At 38.9% G+C, this 24,221-nt stretch overlaps 1 protein-coding gene across 1 annotated transcript in view; it reads left to right on the forward strand.

The window, feature by feature from the left end:
- Positions 1-684: 684 nt before the first annotated feature.
- LOC138624128 (gamma-aminobutyric acid receptor subunit gamma-3) overlaps positions 685-24,221 on the forward strand; it is a 53,417-nt gene continuing 29,880 nt past the window's right edge. The window contains exons 1-3 of the mRNA XM_069704075.1: positions 685-965; positions 1,215-1,360; positions 16,622-16,689. Of these exons, the coding sequence (XP_069560176.1) occupies positions 913-965; positions 1,215-1,360; positions 16,622-16,689 (267 nt within the window). The 5' untranslated portion in view covers positions 685-912. The remainder of the gene's footprint in view (positions 966-1,214; positions 1,361-16,621; positions 16,690-24,221) is intronic.

Here is a 24,221-nt window from a genome sequence, read left to right on the forward strand (position 1 = left end):
CGTCACATGTTCAGAAAAATATAAGACCAAAAAAAGTTGCAACAATTAGTTGATTAATCAGTTAGTCGATGGACAGAACAACTATTTTGATAATTTCTTGAATTATTAAATGGACTTGTAAACTAAAAATCACAGCTTTCCCTTTGTGCTAATTTTTCTTTTCCTTTATGTGACCCAATTTAATAGGTTGATATTTAGGACAGCTAGGTGACACAAAACAGGAACTGTGGTGACATCCATAATATTTTCTACAGTTCTCTGGCATTTTTTAGACAAATCAATTCATCAAGAATAATGATCAATAATGAAAATCAGCAGCTACAAAAAAGAAGGATGTATACTGATAATCAGCATGTAAATAATTTATATAAAATTATTTCTAAGTATTCATGATGTAGCCTAGTATATATAATCTTAACAGGTGCGCTTGGTTTTTATTTGGCACTAACCAGCCTACAAATAATAAATTGGGAGGAATTAGAGAAAAAAAAAGTGTCTTGTGCAGGTATAGCAGCTTTAATGAGAACTGCAAACTAGTCTGACGCAGACTTGGCCACAGACTTGGCCACAGAGGAGTTTTTGATGAATTAGGCGCCTTCAGAGGACGCATACAGAGTGTGCGCACCTGCGTAAAAGAACAGCCGTGTCCGCAACCGAGGAACTGCAAACTGCCCTTTACGTGTGACAAGCGGCTACTTCGTATTTAAAACCAAGCAGGGAAGCATCTTTAAAAAAAAAAACAAAAAAAAAACCCCCGCCTGGTTTTAACAATGAGAGAGATTCCTACTGGATTACAAACTAAGAAGCGCCGTAGCGTTGCTCTCTTCTCTGCGCAGCTGTGACCGTCGCGTCCAGACACCGATAAGCACCGTCCGCTGACACATCTCTACTTGTTGTCCTCCCGCGTGAAACATGTCATCCAAATTACTGGCTCATGTCTTACTTCTGTCAGTCCTTCACACCTGGTAAGTGGCGCACTTTAGTTGAAACCTTCATAAAGTAAAAGAAAATGCTGCGTTTTGGCGACGCTCTAAATGCTCACTGTGGTGATTAAGAAAACTTTATGCCTGCGTGGGTCGAAGTTGATGTGAGGGACCCTCTGGGACACTGACACGGTGCTTACATGTATGCACTCTGCAGACCGCGCCGCGTGTTTTAATGCACCGTCGGGGCTCCTGCTGTTTCCAATCACCTTCTTTCGTTTTTACCTTCAGCTCTCTAACAATGGAGTACGAAGAGGACTACGAGGATGTCACTGTGAACCAGATGCTGGCTCCCAAATCCCAGGAAACCGACGCCACGGAAATACTCAATAATTTACTGAAAGAATATGATAAGAAACTGCGACCGGATATTGGAGGTGAGGGTCACTTCTGAACTGTTTTCGCAGACTGTAAATGTAAATCAGCTTTCTCATGTATGTACACGGAGTTCAACTAATCTTTTCTAACGGAGCTGTGAGATAGCTGCAGATTCAGATGGTAGCCTATTATAATCTGAATAATGTGCAGATTAGTGGTGTCCTTCAATCTAATATCGAATAATTAAATGGGTCACACTTCCTGAAAAGGCTCATTTTATGATACAATGTAAACCACGACTTGCACAACATTAGAATAGTTTATTCCAGTGTTCATAAAGCATTCAGATTCCTTTATAGATTGAAGAAGTACTTTACAAAGAAACACATTATAACGACATTCCAAAATAAAAGCAAGTGAAGCCAAAATGAAATCAAACTGGGATTTAAAAAAATGTGGTAAATGAAATAAGATGCATGGAAATTAAATCCAATTGGACACCATCAGATTTTGACCTGAAAGGTTAAGGAACCCCAAATGAATCAAAGGACATGGGAGTGCAGTAAATGCACCAATCAACCGAAGGCAAAGGAGAAAAGCAGAGTTTTTAGTTTGGACTTGCAAGTGTAGGCACATCTGAGATCATCAGGAAGGTGATTCCATCTGTGAGCAGCATATTTTTGCAATTACAGCAAATTGAAAACACTGTACAAGAAAGCTCTGAAGTAAAACTGATACTGTAAGAAAACACCAAAAACACAAGAATGTTTTGCATGGCACATTTACAGTGGGCCAAGTGTCTGAAACCACTTTTATTTTTGCAATTGTTTTAAATTTAATGCAAAGTGTTTAATTGCAAATGAAAATATCTGCTTAACAATTTAAGTGAAAATGTGAATGTGTAACAATGTCAGTGAATTTCAGCATCTGAGTATTTGCTTTAATGAGAGTTCCAAAAGCTGATGTTATCCCTGCATGATTGGACAATACTCTGAAATCGTCTTTGTGATGTCAGGACTGTTTGACCTTCTCAGTCTTCAGGTCTCCCAGAAATATTGAGTGTTGTTGAGGTCATGTGACCGTGGAGGAAAGTCAACAGTCAGCTCTCTTTGGTCTTCAGTTGTTCTTCAAAGCTGTGAGGTGGGTTTGGGCTCATTATCCTGCTGCAGTGTGAATCCTCCACAAAGATACAAACCAGAGGGTGGAGCATGTCTCTGAAGGAGCGCTGCTTCTCCTTGGTCAGGGTGGGTGGAGTCAGTGCAGACTGAATATTCCCACCATTCTGTAGGTTTGATACACTTGGGTATGATTCCCTCGTCTTTATGTCTCACACATCAACCCATCTGTTACTGACAAAAAACTCTAATTTAGATTGCCCAGTAAATAGGACTATTTTGCATCATGCACTGTGAAACACTGGCATTCACCCACCCCAAGCGTTTGGCCTCGTTTCCCCACCTGAAAAGTGGTTTAGATTCTCGTCCTCTGAGACCACTAAAGGACAGTCTTCTTCTGACAGGACTTTTGCTGATTGGAGTCTTGCATTCTCTATTTAGCAAATTCTGGATATGTGATGTTTGTTTTTCATCTCTCCATGTACAAAGCTTGACGTGTGGCTCTTCTGATGTTGTGGTCACCTTTTTTCTGCCTTGTTGCGTTACGATTTTTCAAAACAATAAAAGGAACCAAATTCACGACAACCAGAAGGCTCCAGGTAAATACAAAAAAAAGCTTTATTAAACTAAAGTTGAAATATAACACAAGTAAAGCAAGTCTAAACTGGGGTGAATCCCAAAAACAAAATTTAGAAAACAAAAGTTGGCACGCAAGACACAAATATTGAAACACAACGATGGGGCTGAACATGGACAGCAAGCTCGACTCGAGGATCCACAAACATGGCAGCAGAAAAGAACAACCTGACACTGAGACAGGGGAACACACAGACTAAATACAGTGGAGAGAGGAGGACAATGAAGGACAGATGAAATTAATCGGGCCAGGGCAGACAAGTGAGAAAACACAAGGACAGGAAGTAAAGCAAACCAAGACACGGGTTGAGTGACTACAAAATACAACAGGAATAACCAAAAGGCAGAATCATGATAGATTGTACTCAAACTATCTACCAACCAATGAGTAGGTTCATAAAAGATAAACCTATGTTCAATTTATCAAGCAAGCTAATTATACTCTAATCCTCTAAAATAAGGTACTTCTTAACTACTACGATAAGATATCTGTTTAAGGAGGGAGATTTTAATATGAAAATACTCACACAACCCACATCATTGGGATCATAGTATAATTGTTCAATAAAAAAAATATACTAAATAAATAATCATACTTTTATGTGTCAAATGATTAATTGTTTTGAGTCCGTTTTTACCAACATATGCATCTAAGATTTAATACGTAGGCGTTATATTTTTAGTGTGTTTAAGATTTTCTTCAAGTAAAGTGAAAATTTGTACACTTTTCATCTGGCTGTCTCTCACCTGCTGATCTACAGTGTAACAAAGGGTCAAGATGTAACTCATCAGTATGTCCTCATGAATATAAATTACGTTTGAAGGTCGAAACTTGGAGTGGATGAAAGAGACATTAGGAGTTATTTAATTCACTGACTCATTTAATCCTTGTATACAGTGAATGTGTTTGTCAGGTCTGATGAGCTGATGCTCCCAATCACTTCTTTCAACAAGGCTGTGCTTCTGGAGTTTTAGGATTTGAAAAGAGGCCTCTGGTGGCAGGATGGTGTTACAATCTATGCATAACAAACAGGGGTTTCAGACAAAATACTTCTGCGACTTTTTGTTTGTGAGGTATTACTTTCAAGCAAAATGCAGCTTTTATCTTGGTAGAAATTACAAGCATGAATTGTTCACGGGCCACAGTCACCCCAGTAGAGATGGAGGTCAGTTTTCATCCATCTGAGAAACGAAATTGTAACAGCACACGCTTTAGCAGGAGGCATCCAGCTGACACGTAGCACTTCAACAGCCTGTTGTTTTACACAGTGCGCACTGCCTCAGTCATGGCTGTTACCTCAGCTTCGGCTCGTGATCACGATTCCTTCTTTGCTGTTGGAGCTTCTTTGTATTTGTAGTCATGGTTTTCATTTTGTCTGGCTAACGGACTCTAACCAACAGCGATCTGACTGAGGCTGGTGTGCTTGTTTTTCTCAAGAGACCAGTAGACTTGATCGCGTCGTACCTTTAAAGCTGCTGTCGTGAATATTTACACAACAGAAGATCAAACAACCATGAAAACTACAGATGATTTCACCAAACTATGCTGTTAAGAGTTTTAGCTTCTTTCAGCTCATTGCCTTGGTTTCGCAAATTGGGTCGCAGACAGTCGCTGTAAATACTGTATACAAGCATCAGAGCAAATAGGCAAGATGTATAAAATATCTGTTTGAAATAGTTTTCAAAAGATGCTTTTCCACTGCTGGTACCGGATCTACTTTACTCGACTGTACTTGCTCCTGGTATCAGGTTCTTCTCTGGATGTTTTTATTTCTGTTGCAGCTGATACCCTTCAATATTGCATTGTTACTATAGCGACACACACTTACTGGATCCTTTCACTGGAAAACAAACAGAGGAGCATCTGCACCCACACAATTAACAACGGCATGGTTTGGCCAGTTGCTGTTCGAGTAGTCCAGTGAAAGAGAAAAATTGTGGCCAGTATAGTTTGGCGAGTTAACAACTGTTAACAGGATGCTCCGTGTCTCGCACACAGTGATGCAGTGATTGTAGTGATTCTTCCTGACCAATAGGTGGTCTGCATTGCTTTCACGTCACCTTTCAGGATCGGCTCAGTTCGCTTTAGACCTCAATGAAGATGATACCAAAAATAGCACCAGGTACCAGCCACAACTTTTGTCCAGTGGAAAACCAGAAAAAGTGAGTAGAGTCTAGCGGAGTCAGTACCAGCAGTGGAAAAGGGGCTAAATAAAGTGACTGATTGTCAGTCACCAACAAAGTTGGCTAGGAAACAGCTGCAACACTATCGCTATATCCTGATTCTTCTATCCATCTTGATTTAGCAAACTTAAGCATCTATATAACTTGAATCTTGAGTGGGTATATCTGTTACTATGGATACCAAGTCATGTAAGCCGCTGTGTTTTGACCCGACAGAGTGGGGACAGAAAAGAACAGCTTTGACTGGTACACAGGATGTCACTGAGGGGCAGGTGTGGATGACCTCACACATCGCTGAGGCCCTGTGAGAGCTGATCCCACTCTCACGACACAAGTGTCACTTTGAGTCTCATAAATAACCCTCACTTCTCACTCTCCTCATCTGGCGTCACACATCTGGTGTTTCTTGAGCGTCCACTCAGCCTTTTTGTCCAATTTCAGGCGCCGCCTCACTCACGACTGTAAATCCTCTCTGGTAGGACATACAATCATAAGTCAGAGTGAGCAGTCAGATTTTCCAGCAACATCTGGTTCACTGAAGACCTTTACATTACCTGAAATATCAGTTATGCTTTAGAGTCGAATGACACCAACTTGCGATGTTTCTTTTTAAAGGATCATTCATGAAATGGAAATTTAGTGGTTCCATCTTGTGGACTTTATTCTTTATTGTATTGGCTATATATATATAGAATAATGCATTAGAGAAAATAAATTTGGTACATGTTTAAGGGTCTTTCAATCATGTCACATGGACTTCACCAGTACACCGAGGGCCTGTTGTCATTGGATTGTAGATGTTTCAATTTTTTTCAAGGACGTTAAACCTGCAATAACGGATTTCGGCCAACACAACACTGGGAAGTGCCTTAAACACTGATTCGTTATCATTTTTTTTAATTCATATGGCCAACTGGCTACCAAACAGCAGCTACGAACACATCTAGCAGAGACAGGAAAATGTTTGCGTTTACTTACAAAATGTTGCCTCCTTTTTGGTCTCCACCACCTCGAGTGTAATATGTGGCTCTTTGTCTCCCTCTTTTAGTGCAAGGCAAGTATCAGGCCATGTGTTTTCAGTGTTTCACTGACATAACTGCTTGCTTCTACTAAAAATGACACTATGAGGTGAAACCTAAAACGGTAAAGTCAGGACCACGTGTTCATGTTCAATATTCAGTTCTTCAGTTCAATTATAATAACCATATTGGCTTCAATATACAGTACAACACTGCTTTCGCCAAATTAGGCTTGCGATTGAGGACTGGACAAAAACATTTTCATAACATTACACATTTCTTTTTAACAGTGTAAGAAAGCCTTCTGCAGTGAGTGTTGAATTCTGGGTTGATTGTAGTCTAAATGTCTTATTTCATGTTTTGCTTGCCTTTACGATGGAATGGCTTCAATGTTCTAAGATTATTTGTAGTTCAGCAAAACTTTCCCAATAAGACAAGAATAAAGATTTTTCCTCTCCCCAAAAATTATTTTTTATTTAATAGAGCTCTTGGAAAATCTCTTGAAAGGTTTGTCATAGACCAATATAGTCCAAAATATTGTCATTTTATGATTTAAGTTCTCTAGCCAGGAGAAGTGGTAGAAGTAGTGTCCATCCAGTTTGTGATACCAACCATTTTCAAAATGACAAACGTTGAAGCTGCAATGCATTTGCAGTGTCCACTTACAACTTTACAATGAGTTATTTTTAAATTTAAACATACTAGAAAACATATATTAGCAGCTGCTTAATGTGCTTATATTTGCACAGTGTTTCATCATTCCTACCGTATGCGATGGAAATGAATTTGTTTGGCAGAAATAGGAAGGAGTGATGAATGTCGTGATCCAGTAAACAAGTAAAAGTCATGAACAGAGTGGGACATTCACATTTTATGGATGATGTCTGCTCCAGTGTTTAGCTGTCAGCCACAGGATGTAGCAACTGTGTGTCAGCTTAATAAAAACACAGTGACCTTTTCACTAAGCTACTTTAGGGACTGCTAGGTCTTCTGTTTTTCTGGTATTTTTCTTGATGTGCCTCCACCACCCACACACACACGCACACAAACACATACAAAGTCATTGACATGGAAAATTATTATTCTATAGTGTATCAGAAATCAGTATTCCTCGCTGGTTGCCTGGCCAAAGCAGACTAAATGAACTTGTATGGATGATTTTAAAAACGCAATGTTAAATGGGATATGGGCAATTAGCCCCTGACCACAGACCACAGATAAGTAAATTAGAAAGCCATTTGTTGTGATACGGGCCCTTTGATGGCAGATGGTGCGCTAAAGTCAATTGACCTTGTCCTCTTGGCATTAATGAATGTGACTTTTTAAACCCATGGTTAAACAACAAGGGGCATTTCCAAGCATTGCATGGCTTGAATTTAAAGTGATGCTTGTGGTGGGGATGTTGAGAGAGGGTCCACACTGAACTGAAAAGGTTTAAATGGTGTCCTAGTTTTCTCATGTCTGTCTGTGGTGGTATTTGAGGTGTCTTTCAGTTTAGCTTGAGGTTTTTTTTTTCCACGTAGTGTTGCATCTTGAAGTGTGACTTATAAAGAAAAGTTAAATTCTTAAGCAATAAACACACTCTTAATCAATTAAACTCAGGGGTTTTGTATCTACAGCTGTACTTGGTCTGGTCTGACCAGGAGCATCTGGTGGCTAATGCTATCTAACGTCAGCAAACGTTAGATATACAGTCCATTGCTGTGTAACTGATACTATTGAGTCACTTTACTGTCTTTATTGGTCTTTTTCACTTGTTCCAAAGTGTCTAACACACCTGTCTGTCCACCAGAGGACGCTGTGTCAGAGTCCTGTTTTGCCCCACTGGTGGGAAAATTACGGTACTTCTGATTTTTAGGCACTAAAAACTATGTGATCAGGAAAAGCTAATGCTTTGCGTTTAAATAAGTAAATCTTACGTACGTAACGTTATGTACATCACGTAAGTTACTTAAACTACATTATGTAAATTAAGACGTTGCGCAATGTAAATAATTAAAAGAAATCCACATTGATCTTTGCTTTCACACAAACTCGAACACCAATCTCCTGACTAAAAGTCCTGTGTTTGTTCCATCCAACCATCCCCAAGTGGTTTTTAACAGTTGGAGTAGTGCAACCTGTAAAAAAAAAAAAAAAAAGTTATACTGTATGAAAAAGCTCAAATTGACAACAAAATGTTGAAACAATCTCCATCATTTATATCTTAACATCTGTCACATAAATGATGTTTTCTGTGACGTCCCCTCAATAAAATCCACACGGTTATGTTTTCCCTTTAAATGTGAAACAGTAGAGATGAATGTTGCGTTAGCGTTAACCACAAACTTAATACATGTCTGACATAATTATGAGAAGAACAGCGAACAGACTCTAACACCAGGAAAGGGGAGCTACACATGGGCACATATGCAGCACTCTGAGGGACTTAGAGAAAATCCCTTTATAATTACCACCTTTCTTTGTGTTCTTTTTTTTACTCCTTTGTGAATGATGTCAAGACACAATTTAAAGCTGACACCACCACAGTAACACAACAGGCTTTCAAATGACATAAAAGAAAAGAAAGAAAACAACAAAAGGAATGGGCTGGTTCAAATACGACCTTTTTCACGCAGAAAAGTGACTGAGATGTTTGTTTTGACTGTTACTTTGGTAACTAAGTTGGCTACTGTCAGGATCTGTTGGACTCTGCTCAGCAAATGACAGTGATTGATTGATCTGGTTTGGACATTGAACGTTCACTTCTCTATAATTATTTAGAGCTGTGTGTCACAATAGTAAAAGAAGAAAACCATCTTAGTTTTGTTCTTGAAATGTCAGAAACGAGCAGCTCAGTCTGTCACAATCTAGTTTGGTATTTACTGGTTAGTGTTAATATTGTTTTTGGCATTTGATTGAAGTAAGTTTCATGTTCTATCAGTTGGTTGGTGACAGAATTGGGCTGGTTTGGGTTAAGATACTTTTTTCAAACTACTCTTTGCAAGATCAAGAATAAACTTTGACACTCAATACATTATTTATAGGGTGAAACATTTGGCCACATATAAAGAGCTTCACAGTATTTACAGTATTTTCCAATAACTTTAAACTTAATTGATCATTAATGTGATGTCTTGGTTATCAAGGAAATGATTAAGATGTAATATATCACATTTTATTTGGCATTTGCATTTTATCAAAATGTATTTAATTATGACAGTCAGGGACAAACTATTTTATTTATAGAATATAACAGATTTCTGTCTTCAGACTTGCTAGAATAAACAGCTGAAAGGTGATGAATACACTCCAATGTGAATCCTAGATTTAACTCAGACTTCGCTGCAGTCATATTGCAGTCATTTTCCAACACCATTATTAAAGAGCCCTCCTTAAACTAGCTTTGGTGTCTACTCACGAGGTGACAGATGATCGGCCGTGTTACAGTTAGCCTGAGGGGGGTGATCTGTTCTGCTTTTTGAATATTTCAGAGCCCTTGGCAATTCCTCTAGTAATGAGCCCGGACAGTGAGAGAAGTATTTCTGCCATCAGTCATTATGCTGTGACTCAGAGGATGTAGACACCAACCAGGACCAGGCTGCGACTCTCCCGCATGTAGTTATGTCATCGGGAGTTCCTGCTAGCTTATGTGATTAATGAGTAGACAAAAATGTGCAGCAGCAGTTACTCCAGCTGTGAGGATAGACAAGAAACAAGAAGGCAATGATACAACTCTACTTTTCTTTAGGTTAAGGGCAGTCGATGGAAATAAAGAAACTATTTGTTATGATGCAATTAATTTGTATTTAATTCATGTGTAAGCCAATTTCTGTCAGGAAAAAAAAAGAAATGGGAAAATGGTATAAGTAAATAGATTGTAAGGCAAAATTTTGAGATAGTAAATGTTGACATACTTAGATAAACATATATAATTAGACTTTGAAGGTATATTGTCAAATCTGAGCAGTCAGTCAAAATTCTATATTATCATATTAAACCTAAAATAAAATAAAAAAAATTTACATTCTGTTTATTTTAAAATGCATTTTTGTATTTATATATAAATCTATCAGAAATGCAGCCAATTCTCATTAATATTGTGACATTTATTAAACCATGTCTTGTAACCCTAGTCGGTAATCACGTTAATCCTCTTTATTCCAGCACTGGCCAGCCAGCACTGATATGCAGTGTGGGCGACACCCACTCACTGCTCTACACCTTTTTGCGAGTGGTAATAAGGAATTATTGAAAATCAAAGATGGATTATCTTCTTTACTTAGGACCCATCCAGGAAAGGATGGGGTGGGAAGAGCCAAATGTACGCAGAATAACAGCATACATGAGCAGCAGAGGTCAAAAGAATTGATCAGTTTGACTCCTCACATCGGAGGACGTTTCATCAACTCATTCAATATTTCAGTCCTTTGTAACCTGGGAAAGTTGGTGAAGGAGCAGACAATCAAACTTTATCTGCAATGCTGCTTTTTCAGTTTATACAGATCACAGACAAAAGTAGAAAAATCTAGAGAGAGGTGAGAAGTAACATGGATTTATAGGATAGATTCAAACTCCATGACTTGTCCCTTTCAATGCATTCCTTTCCTGTATTTTTCTTCAAACCCAGGATGACAGTCTAATGTGGTCTGACAAAGACATTTCTAATTCTATTTTACCATGAAAAGGCAAATATCCAGCCATGGCCACATGATGCTGTCTGCCATAAATATCCCAGTCAGTGTGTCAAACAGAGAGACGAGGCTGCAGCTTGTCTCCGCTCTTCACGAGCAGCTCATTTACATCCATTCATCAGACAGGGCCAGGCTCCGGTGCAAACCTGGAGAGAGATTAGCTAATGTCTCCGTGGACCTGTTCATCATCCTCTGCCCACCTTAATGACAAATAAATCTTGCACCAGGTTACAGCTTCCCCTCTCCCACCTCACTGGATGATTTTAGAAATAGTCTCCAAGTGCTCATTCACCATTGCAGAGCACATTATACTCTCCTCTGAGAGACTTCATCCTCCGTTATATTTGTGTTATTTAAAACCGCCTGCCCATCATCACACTGTTATTGTATTGGTATCTGAGGAGAAAGCACCTCTGAAGAATACAGTATATTTAGTATGACCATTCTTAATGTTTCACCGGTGGCTGCACACACCGCTGCTAATTCATTTCTAATTCATGTTTTCTATTTCCCTTAAAGGTAATGAGCTGTCGCCATTTACTGAGTGACTGGTCAGAGTCTAACTGTTGTTAAGTGGCACTGTAGGCAGGTGCAGAATTACAAGCTGCTACACAATTAGTACCGTATGAATGAGGTAATGTTACTGCATCTTGATTGCCAAAGGTTCAAATTTTCAAAGGGAGATAATTATCAAGTGAAATACCTATTCTTTTATTCTTTTATTGCCCACACCTTACGGTCTATTTCTGTCGGAGCATGGTTTACAGTGTTCATAACTCCAGCAGTGGCAGACCACATGAATTTTCATTTGGTTCCACAGTGGTTCTATGATTACAAAAGACAAGGTTTCTAGTTTTTTTTTCATTTGTGGAGGCTGAAATGGCACCTGTCTGTCTGTCGCAAGCAGACATTAGTAGCTCTCACTGGCTACCTCATTGTGATTAATGATGACTGTCAATGCCTGATCTGGAACAGATAACTGATTCTAGATTTTGACGAGAGGAGTGAGAATTGGTTACGGTTCGGGTAGTCAATCAGAGGTCTTTAAAACCAAGTTCTTCAGCATGCACTTGTGGCTATCATGAATGCAAAATATTAAGACATCCTTCAGTAAAAGTCAAGTTTTTCTCCGTGTTAACGTATTAACATCTTGTGTGTGTGTTGTGTGTTTTTATAGATGGTAGAAGAAATATCGAGAGTGAAATAATCAGTCAATGCGATGGCTGAGCATTTCTGTTTTGTAACTCCAACAACAATCTGACAGTCTGAAAAACACTAATTCAGACATTCAGGGTTTCACACATGACTGACTGAAGGAACCAATCCGGTCGCCTTGACAGTTGCTAAGCAACAAATCAAAAAGAGGCAACAGCTGTGCAACTTCAAGGCTTCACCGGGCAATATACATTAGATCAAATAAAATTTTAGTAGCTGAAACCCAGTTTATCATAATAAAGTTTTCATGGTTTTAACTGTGACATGAAAAATACATATTTATATTATGGGATTGACTCATGCTAATGCTAAATTAGTTTTAGCTACCAGACGATCTCTGACAACAACAAGTTTTCACAGCTGCACAGGTGCACTGCAACACCATGACTGTTCTTCACAAATGTAAATACCTTAAATAGCTCTCTAAAAATTCCTTACATTATGTTTACACCTGAAGAAGTTTAAAAAAATCAGTATGTAAAATATTCAATTTATTCAGGTTGTGATTTGTGTGTTTATAGTTTTGTTCACTTGTGTTCAAATTGCTTTTGATCCAACCGTATTTGTGTGTTGAATGCAACACACATTTTTGAGTACCCAAAATAGCTATGGTACTCCATGAAAAATGTATCTGAGAAGGGACCACACCTTCCCTCTTTTGTGTACAACACACTGTACCTATGTGGATGAAAACGGCATGTGCATTTACATAAGGGACCTGATTTACTAAACATTTGCGTGTGTAAAATCACGTGCAAACGCCACACCACCAAAAAATGTCCAAGCAGACCTACTAATGACGTGCAGTGAGGATTGCATCTTTCAAATGTGCAATTTAACACACGTTGTCCATTTTGTGTGTTTGCCTGCATGCATATGTCATATTGAGCGTTTCTACCTGAAGGTGCAAAATCCTGGGAGGGAACCTGCAAATACGTACATTTAACACCCGCAACGATATTTACTGAACCTGAACGTAGAAACAGGAGAAGTGATTGCGTGTTTATTTTAGTACGACTGAAAGGAACGTATTAATCAGATGCACAAATCTGGAGAGACTGCTGCTCTTATTGTGGTGAGAAGGAGACGCAGAGAAACTAAAGAATACGAGAACATGGTTTTACAAATTATTCAGACATATCGTTTGTCCAGCGATGACATTTCTGAGTTATTGAATGAACTGAATGATGATTGACAGCCATCAACAAGGAGGAGCCACGAAATACCAGCAATGTCAAAACTTCTCAGCATTTTGCCTCTGGGTCGTTCCAGCGTATCTCTGCTTGGATATCCCCCCCAGTCCCGTTATTCAGGTGAGCTGTCACAGGTCCTGAATGTGTCCCGCAGAATTCACAGGTAGCTTCATCAGGTTCACGAACACTATCGAGGCACTGAATGAAAAGTCACCTGCTCATCACAGAAACATCTGGACCTGCTGATCGCTGTTTGTTGGAGGATCTCATCCACCGTCCCTCCAGTTTTATTTGCTGACGTTTAAATATTAAGCCTTTTTTTGGCCTTTTTGTTTTTCCCACAGTTTTGACTTTCTTGCTAATAATCTCCTATAAAGCGTTTTGTTCTCGTTATATTTATATTTCTTAATTTCAATGGGATCAGATTTCCTTTTCCTTTTGCGGTCGCTCTGTTTTCCATTGCTGGAATCACTTTAACATGCAAACCCCTCATTTATAAACAGCGATTTGAACCTGATTTTAATGACGCATTACTCAGTAAATCAGCCGCAAAACGGGTGCAAAAAAAAAAAGTGCAAACTTTTGGAAGGAACACGCAATTTAGTAGCCTTTATTTGAGATCTTAGTAAATCAGGCCCAAAGTGCAGAATTAAATGTGGAAATCCTGCTGATCTTTTCTCCGTTGGTTTTATGTGCATCTTGTGAGTGCAAATGTTCCCGCTGGTCATCTCTGTATACAGCTGCACATGACGTCATCGAGAGAATGTCTTCAAAGGAGCCATTTATGATTTTAAAATAGGTTTCTAATCCTTGAAGAAAAACAATGTGAAGAAAAGTGGAGCATCAGTTCACCTTCAAGTGAAACACGTTCCCGCTGGTCATCTCTGTATAGCTATACAGCTGCACATGACGTCATCGAGAGAATGTCTTCAAAGGAGCCATTTATGATTTTAGAAATAGGTTTCTAATCCTTGAAGAAAAACAATGTGAAGAAAAGTGGAGCATCAGTTCACCTTCAAGTGAAACACGTTATCAAAATCTTTGTGTGCTCATACAAACATACACCGAGCTCCTCATGCTAAAAATTCATTGTGTGAATGTTAGACTACTGCCTGCTCAACATGAACTACTCGTACAAATTAACTCCATTTGAGCATAATGGCATTTTACACAGCATCCCAACTTTTTGGAAACTGGGTTGTACTTGTAGAAGTGTGTTTAAAGTGTTTGCAGCCCATGTGGTGGTTACATGAACATGAAACGGGTATAAAAGGGTTTTAATAAAGTTGTTTGGAATGATTCTGTCAAATACTACATTCAAATCGTTAAAGTTATGTGTCTGATCTCATAGTAGATCCACTCAGTTTGTTCCCCAGGTGTTATAGAGTTATGAATATAGAGTTTTTGAAATGTGGCCTCAGCAGGGAAGCTGCAGAAGTGTGCCATCTGTTAGCACATGTTAGTCGAACGCTGCAGCGGAGACTGGCAGGTGGAATAAATCTGGCTGTGGATTTAATTGGCTCAGACACAAAGACAGGTAATGTGAAATGATGGAGGAGTCCTTTGCTAAGCAAACGTAAATGCTGTGTCATCGCTGTCACTTAGCTGTTTTAAAAGCTGTAGATTTAAATGACACTTTTACACCTGAGCATGAAATCATTGCGAGCAGCGGAGGTTGGGAAAGCCAGGGAGATTCCTCCATGATTGAAGCTGGAAGTCAGACCTTCCTTCTTGAAATCACAGCACCTTCCTGGTGAAGTAATTATTGGCCAAATTTGGCATATCTGTAATTACATGACTTAACCCCACCTGCTGCTCCCTGCAATCGTCCGGATTTCAGATGTTGCTTTTTTTTTTTAACTTTACTGACTTATTTTTATTGTCTGAACTTTTAACATCCATATGACATTTTCAGTAGTATCACTAAAATAGTGTCATTCATAGAAAAAGAGAGGGTGACTGCACAAGAAGCCGGGCTCCAGTAAATCTTTTAGTCGTTGTGTAGGGCTTTGCAAAATAAGAGTGTTAGACAAACACCATGCACCTTCTTACTGTTGGACATTATAGATATAGTAATATTAGCTTGCTTGCTATGTCTTGTGTTGTGGCACATGCTTAATGTTTGGCTGTGTTAGTAGAGTTGTCCACTCGCTAGTTTTATATCATAAGCCAAGTTAGCCAATATTGACAGAGGTTTAGTCGCTACCAAGACATCCTCGTGCCCATGTTCGGATTGTCCACTTGTCCGTTATATAGATCAGCAAGCACGTCTGAGAATTTTGGCTTGCAGGACGTCACTGCACCCTTTTGGGGAAAAACAAGCAACCTTTGCCGTAGACTTTAATGTAAAATAGCTGTAAAAAACCCAAGTATTAGAAATCTATCAGAGTTAAATTAGTTCATAAATTACCTGACTGACCAAGTTACATTAAAACCCACAGCATCTCATTGTCTTCCTTTCATATAGCCGGGCACCAGAAAGTCCTTCTATCAGGATATTTTTAGGACATGTCAACAGAAAAAAAGTTGGAGATTGGAGTTTTTTTCATCATCGTTGGTGCATCTAACTACACAGCAACCCTTTAGCATAGCATTATTATTTAAACTGGTTAATTTAAAGCAGAAGTTTGGAGAGAAGTCTCAACTTCCTCTGGTTCACTGCTGCTGTCCACATAGTGTGAGGGATGCTTTTCCCCCAGGAAGGGGTGTGGTGAAGAGAGCCTATTCTGGATGTTGCACTGCCGGTCTGATCTACAGCACACTATGTAGTGACAAGCAGAAAGACTAAACGGAGTGTAAATCTAGAAAAAGGGAGCTGGTCTTCCACACAAACCGCCATGTTGCACCGCCACATTTCTACAGTAGCCCAGAACGGACAAATGAAGGACTGGCTCCCGAGAAGTTTCACACCCACCGTAGGTTCTGTTATACGCTTTAAAGGGGAGCGGAGGTGAGGTATTTATCAGTCACATCTTTTCATCTGACATTAAAGTGCGATTGTGTGTCACAGTGCAGTCTGCTGCTGAGTTCATTTGGGAATACATGGATGTATAAATGCTGCATTCAAAAGAACACAAGAGGTGTTTTATCACAGCAGTTGAAGACTAATGTGAGATCATTATTAACTCCCAGAGGGAAGCTTCACTCTTCAAAGGAGTCTGAACAATAACGTTTCATTAATCCAGCTTCACTCTGCTTCTCTTTGATTTACAAAAGAAGCAGGTACGTCTGTGCCTTAATCAAAGTATTTATCAGTAATTATTTTGTCTCTTCTTTTTTCCTCAGTTAAACCAACTGTCATTGACGTCAACATTTTTGTGAACAGCATTGGACCTGTGTCGTCAATAAATATGGTAAGTCAAACCTTTTTACCTCATTTATTTGTATGAAATGACTTGTTCCTATGAGTTTCTTGGTTTTAACTGAAATGTGGATTTCTCAGTAACCCTTCCTTATGTAAAGGAAGGTTTACTTATGTAAAATGTATTATTATCTACAGACATCAGCTTTTTTCACTTGAACACGATCCAGCTCTCGAGCTCACAGACGTACCTGCTGGTGGTGCAAGCTGAGAGCCACTTTTGGTCAGAGGATCTGGAAATAGCAAGAGCTGTGTTTGCACAGATCTGTCTGGCCCAAATGATAAACAGCCAACAAGATGGGAGCATCATTTGTTGCATTTTTATTTTATAGTCACATAATAGTTGTATTTAAATCTCTCATGACAAAGAATAATAAGTTCATGCTCACTTGTGTTATAGATAAATCAGTGCAGTCCCTGTATTTGTACACCTTGTAATATACTGTGCTTATAAAGGTTTAATTATATCTGGAGCATTATATCTATGTCAGCCTAGCGGAGTCCTGGGGTTTATATTGTGGAATATTCAGCATGCGTACATGGGAGCCTGTAATGTGGTTTAATTAGAATCAGCACAACTGCATATTTAGTGCATATTCATTGATACTACAGCGAGCAGTCGAGCACTTTCTCTTTTCTCTGTGTGATGAGCTTATTTTAAGCCCCATTGTCACAGAAGAACTCATATCAGTTGTCACTACTTGTATTGTTTGTAATTACAAAGCAGTGTATAATTCAGGGTGTCACGACTTCTCCAGCAGACACATGGTGATTAATTCCTTTCTGAATCCACTCAGCGGACCATTTTCATACACAAAGTACAATCAAAGAGAAAACTGTTCTGCACACCTGTGGAGTAAATTCAGTGTTGGAATTTAAGACAGATTGATTTATTAATGTTCATTAGCCCACTAAAAGAATACAGGCACCTGTGTGCCTCTGCCTACGTTCAGTGCCTGAATGGGTTGAGTGAACCGGCTGCAGGAGAGCACGACAATAACTGAGCTTTTCATTCACACTGAATCACTGGCATTTGTACTGTTCTTTCACTAAAGGTGACATCAATATCATGTCTGAAAGTCATTCATTCAGCCAGTCATCCAGTTGACCATCTTCAGCTGCTACAATATTTGCATACAGAGGTGTTCAATGGATTTATCGGCCCGCACAACAAAAATGACCTCATTAAATTCAAATGAGCAGCTGATGTCTGAGCTCTTCAAACATAAAACATTTGGTGTATTTGAATCATCTTTCAACCAATTGACCCATTTACTGTTAAAAGAAAGTTGTGCATTTTTCTGGCAAAAGTTGAAAGAACCAGTAAAAATAGTGTTGGCCAATAGTTTTCATCAGATCTACTTTTAAGGTTAAAAATTCATCTGAGACTAAAAAAGATTAATCAGCCAAAATAACTTTAATCTTTAAGGTATCACAATTAATGCTAACAATTTGGAAACATTTAAATGCTCTTGTCGAGGTAACACTGATTAATAACACAGAAAAGCAAAGCTTGTTCATGTTTTTTATATAAAAAGCTCTTATGCTGGACCTGATGAATTGATTGTCTCTAAAGCCTGTCAGAAGGAAGTATATTTCTATATATATATATTTTTTTTATCGAGGACAGGACAAGGACTTCTACATGTAAGAATAATTCAAGTTCGTCATGTCCCACCAACACAACAACAAGTTCCATTTTCAACAACTATATTAGAAAACAAAAAGACTCCTCTGACATGTTTGGCTGCGCAAGAAGATTAAGAGAAAAACATTCTTGTCCTCTTTAAAAAAAAAAAAAAAAATTGCATTTAGACACACACACTGCACATATTAGCCAAAAATAAACATACTTTACAATATTAAAGTTTCCAACTAAACTGCTAAAAATGCATGAATTCATTTATATGTTTTAAATTTGAGTTTTGATATTTAGCAAATGCATTATGAACAACTGTGAAAAGTTGAACCACTTTAATATATCGGTAAATATATTCATAAAATTCTGACATTTTCACCCATTTTTATTAACTGCATACCACTGCAGGAAATAGATTAAAAAAAAAAAAAAATACTCATTATGCTGAACATTCAGCAAACCAAAACCATAAATATGAGCGATTCAATTAAATATGACCTGACCAAAAGATGATAACATTTTTCTCAAATAAAACAAATATCACCCAGCAGCACTGGAGAGAACTAGCCTGGCTGTGCCGACTGTCATTCACAGCTTCAGTTTTCTTCGCTGTGATAACCGTTTGGTAACTCGGCTTGTATTAGCGTTAGCACAGCCACTCTGAAGGGCGGACCAATCAGCGACCAGTGTCGGTGGGTAACTGCTGTCCAATCACAGTGAAGGAGGGGCGGGACGCTGTGATTGGACAGCAGTGATTGGAAAGTGATTGGACAGCAGTGAAGTGCACAGCGATAATATTTTTCAACTCTATATTTTTCAAGCGTTGAATCTGTCTTGATTTACTGGTAACCCGAGAACACGACTACCACCCACCAATAGCAAAAACCTTCCTCCATCCCAGGCCTGTCAATCAAACCAGACATACTCCAAAATATAGCCTACTGCTTTTTGAGCTCCATTATCTAATTAATTATGGGTGTAGGAGCTAATTCTGTTATTGTTGGCATGTTGCATTATTTTGTTAGATGTTTTGCGACGTTATTTTTTTTTTACACCTGGTGGCAGTAATTGGACACACAGGGGTGTGTGAGTTTTGTATATAAAAGGCACAGGAAACAGGACAGGGTGGGCACAGGTACAGGAAGAGCACACAGTTCTCACCAAACCACATATCGGATTCATCAGAACAGAACCACACAACCCGACAGTTTCTTGGTATGTTTGTCTTCATCCTGTTCAACTACAAAACTTCAATAAACTTCAATAAAATGACCAAATCTGGTATTCGTTTTATGGTCTGCCTAAGAACTAATAAACCAACCTGTGAAGTAATGGTAAATGCAAAACGGGAACATGGATAACCATTACAATGGGATTATTTTCAGATGGACCAACAGGAAACATATCAGAAGAGACAAATTTAGTGAATGACACGTGTCATAACCCGGCTCTTAAGCTTTGACAAAAATGGGAGGGATAGGATGATGGCGATGAGAAAAAGTATTTGATAAGTAAATAAAGAGAACAAAAGATAAATGAAAACAAAGGCATGCAAACGCCGGCGGGGATGCGTCCTGATGAGGAGAGAGAGCCAGGGGAGAGCTGGGGAAATCTGGCCAACCTGCACAGCCACGCCTCTTGGCCACCTTCAATGACAATGGAAATAGTTAAGCAACATGCACGCACACACACACACACACACACACACACACACACACACACACACACACACACACACACACACACACACACACACACACACACACACACACACACACACACACACACACACACACAAATATATTAACTTTGTATTTCATGAGCAAAGTTTAACTGCAGATTTATCAAGCCACAGGTTTCTTTGGAGCCACCCCCAGTGGCCCTCAGTGCTATTGCACTTTAATCCACTTCTGAATTGACTGCACTTTTTTTTATACAGTTTATGGTCCCAAGTGGTGTGGTGATATAATTTTTGCATCGGGCACCTTCATTTCCAGGACACTGCATCAGTTATGCAGTTTTAAAGATTAGAGGACAACCATCACAAAGAAATGTACCTTTGAAAAAGTGATTTCTATGAAACTGTTTAATTTGAAAATAGTGACAATGAAACCCACTATGGAGGACCTATTGGGAAGATACAATATCTCTCAGCTATGTTTTAATAATCAATAAACAATATGTTAAGTTGGAGAAGACAGCATCTGTGTAATTATAAAGAAGTTATTTTTATACTTTTGGGTCATGCAGTGTCCAAAGCAACCCTGTGTAATCACAGAAACTTTGCCAAAACAAAAGCTGGTGCCAGTGGGGTTGCTGATGCTATTCTCACCCTGTGGGGAGAGCTGCCCACTCATACACTGGATGCCCAGACAAATACAACATTCATGCCAGTTCATTTCCTACTGCATAAGTGAGCTGCTGGCAAGAACCCTGCAACATCGTTGCTTCTGTGTCTTTCTTTAGCTCCAAGCACAATATCAATTTGTAACGTTCCTGAAATTTGTAGCCTACTCTAATTGTTTGGCTCTTGCCTGCTGTAATACACCGTGACCTTGATAATTTTTCATCCACAACATAAAAATTATTTTACAATAAGTGGTTCAACTGGTTGACAGGATGACTCATGCAAAAATAAAATGTGTGCTTTTGCATCTGATTTTTTTTATTTTTCTGGCTGGAAGATTTGGGTAATGAAGTCATCAGCACAAGGATCATATAATGAGGCTCTTGGTAACGCCACAAACAGAACAGGTCTCAGTGGAATATTATAATGGGGTTAGCGTGATTCAACCAGCATGCAATGAACTCGCGAAAATATCTTTCCTGTTTTACCATCGTTCATAACTTTCACGATACCTGTGTGACCACAAAGCGTCCTCTGTGTGTTGTTAGAGACAGACAGTACCTCATCCGCAGAACTGGTTTTGTACTGTGTTGATTTGAAGACATGAGCATTACAATGCCAGCCACTGTAAAAGCTGCTGGAGACATTCAGTAGTAGTAAGGTGTAATACATAACTGCTTCAGAAGCTATATTTACTTCAAAAAACAAAGTTAAGTCAGTTAAGTTGTGGCTTTGTTCCTAAGGTTTCATTATAACTGTTCCTATTGTGGCAAGTTAACAGTCAATAATGTATATTTAAATCACTTCATTTCATAAAGTCAAAAATAGAATTATTTATTTCATACAGTTGTTCTGGATCACTCATCTATAGTGTTATTGTGCAATTTTAGTCACAACACGTTCCTGCAAATGTTTCAGAATAAAACTCTTGTTAAAGTTTCTGTCTACTGGAACGCGAGAGGGCTTTTATTTTGAAACAGAAACGGGAAGTGTTGAGTCAGAGTAATGCAGTAACTTTAAAAGGGCAAACGGAAGCAGATCAATCAAACTGTCAAACTAAAAGCATTTTATTTCCGAGAAAAAAGTGTCAGAGCATTGTTTCAGTGCACTCCAGCAGCACTGTGGCTGTACCCACCGTGAGATGTGGAAGTAGGTTTATCTCTCTTTGTGAGTGCGTCAGTTACTCAACTAGAAAATCTTTAGTTTATGCAAAAAAAAAAAAGAAAACGAAAAATGAGACTCGGGAGAGCCTCTGTAGCTACCATGGTTTGTGTGATAGCCTATGCAGAGTAAAATAAAAGAGTAACTACAATGTTTAAGAGAACAGATTAAGCTGGACAATTCAGTCAGGGTTGATTCAGTTAATTGAACTGTGAAACATAAATAATACACGACAATAACAAGCATTCTTTGTGTAGTATTAAGGTACCTTGAGGGTGGCGAAGCTTTTTCTTAACAAACTCCAGCCTTCATCCATCCATTTATTTTTCATACCCACTCAGCCTTTCCCAGCATGCACCAGGTGAGAGGTGGGGTATACCCAATGGGCAGTTCAGAGTTTCCTGTTCATTTGACCTGCATGTCTTTAGTGCAGTTCCTTCCTTGTTTACACGTTAATTCAAAGGGAAGGTTCGGACACAATGTGTGTGAGTCATAAAGTTTTATCACAGAGGAAGTGCTCCTTGGGTTGTCTTCCATCAAAGTGCCCTGAATCAAAATGCAGTCTAATTGTGAATTATAGAGATTTCCAGCCGCAACATACTGTATCTGTGCCCCCAAGCAGGAGGTCCCACCAGGTGGGTGATAAAGTTTGCTTCCACCTTCCGTATGACCTTTTGCTGCCTCTAATGAGGACACAATGTGAGACTTTAAAGCAGTAAAGGAACATGACAAGATGTCTCAAAGCACAGGACAGATACAGTATGTGCCTTTTTGTGTGTGCATAGTCATTAAGTGCCAGCTTCACACTGCGGAGCCGGGGCTGTTTGTTTGGCCTAATTTAAAACTGGTGCAGTGACCGGAGCTGGACTTCTGAATGAACTATACAAAATATAAAGTTCCGAAAATTTTAATTTGGCTCAGATATGGATGTCCACAGGCTTTTTCATATCGTGAATCAGAGATAATACTTCCCTTGAACTGCAGTGAAAAAAAAGGAGTTGAAAAGAGGGAGGAAAGGACTGTTTTGTTTTAAAATGAGGTACTTGTTCTAAAAGTACTTCTGTTCAGTTTGTGGGAGAGCTGAAACATGGAGGTCACAGTCCTTGAAGTTCTTCAGTTCACAGTAATGTCAGGCAAAAATGGTGCAATCACAAATTCTTGTGAAAAAACAAATACATCAGTGCAACAAAAGAAGGTTAAAATGTAGTTTATTCTGCCGAGCACACAGGCACTCCACCAGAAGGTTCATATTGGCACAACCAAAAGACAAGGAATTTGTTCCATATTCAGTGTTGTGTGGTCACTGTTTACAGGCATGTTGAACTTCAATGAAAAGTCTGAGTCCGGATTGGTTCAAACAACGTGTCTTAAAGTTCTCAAAGCGGGAACACATGTCCCCATCTATGAGGTCATGTGACCCAGACCTCCACAGCCAGATACAGTTTATAGATCAGAGTTTAGAGTTGATCTGTGGTGCACAGTTAGGTTTGGCGTTAACTACAACTTTACAGCTCACTGCAACTAGCTAACTGTGTGTTGTAAACATGTTTTAATTCACAGGATGTCACATAATGATGTTTTATCAAAGATGCATGAGCCCCTCAGTTCAAGGTGCTTTACATTTAGACACCAATAGACACCAGTGGTCATGGTTAAAAAAGATCAAGGTTTGGCTTACTTAAAAAAAAAAAAAAAGCAGCGGTAAGAATCCTGGGTTTGTTCCATCCAAACATCCCTAACCTTCTCCCTCTGCAGGTTTTACTCCATTTGTACTTCATCATTTGACTGTTTTGACCCACCTCATCATGGGGCTTTACACATACCTTGTGCATATCTCTCTGACGACAACAGCAGTGACACAAAGGCAGTATTTGACGTCCTTGGAATGATAACGTATTGTAGCAGTGCATTAGCTTGATGTTAATAAAGTGAAAAGTATGAAGAGCTCTAATGTTAACTGACTGTGCAATGTTGCATGTTATTGTTAAAAACCTAAGATACGAACATCATTTGCAGTTTTTCTACACAAAATCTGAACCTACTGATTGTATAACTATATAATATACAGTATATTATGTATTCTTCATAGCATGTTTGCACCAGTTACAATACATGAGTTACAGTACCATTTTATAGACCCATAATTCCATGCAGGGCGATAGAAGGGAATCTGAGTGTGTTATGTTACAAGGACACCTGCACTCTGCATACATTATGCCATGATGATTATGGCTCTACTACACAACCCAGGCATCATACAGTGTAACAAGGTTCATCTATATATATATATATTTTTTTTTTCATCTCAAAAAAGTCATTAATAAAGCTTTATTTGCATAAGAGGGCAGGAAGGTCAGTGGAATATGTCTACACTTGT

Source organism: Brachyistius frenatus, unplaced genomic scaffold (genome assembly GCF_029030835.1).
Source record: "Brachyistius frenatus isolate BFR_SWC_R1_liver_20210118 unplaced genomic scaffold, ASM2903083v1 Contig_49, whole genome shotgun sequence".
NCBI lineage: Eukaryota > Metazoa > Chordata > Actinopteri > Embiotocidae > Brachyistius > Brachyistius frenatus.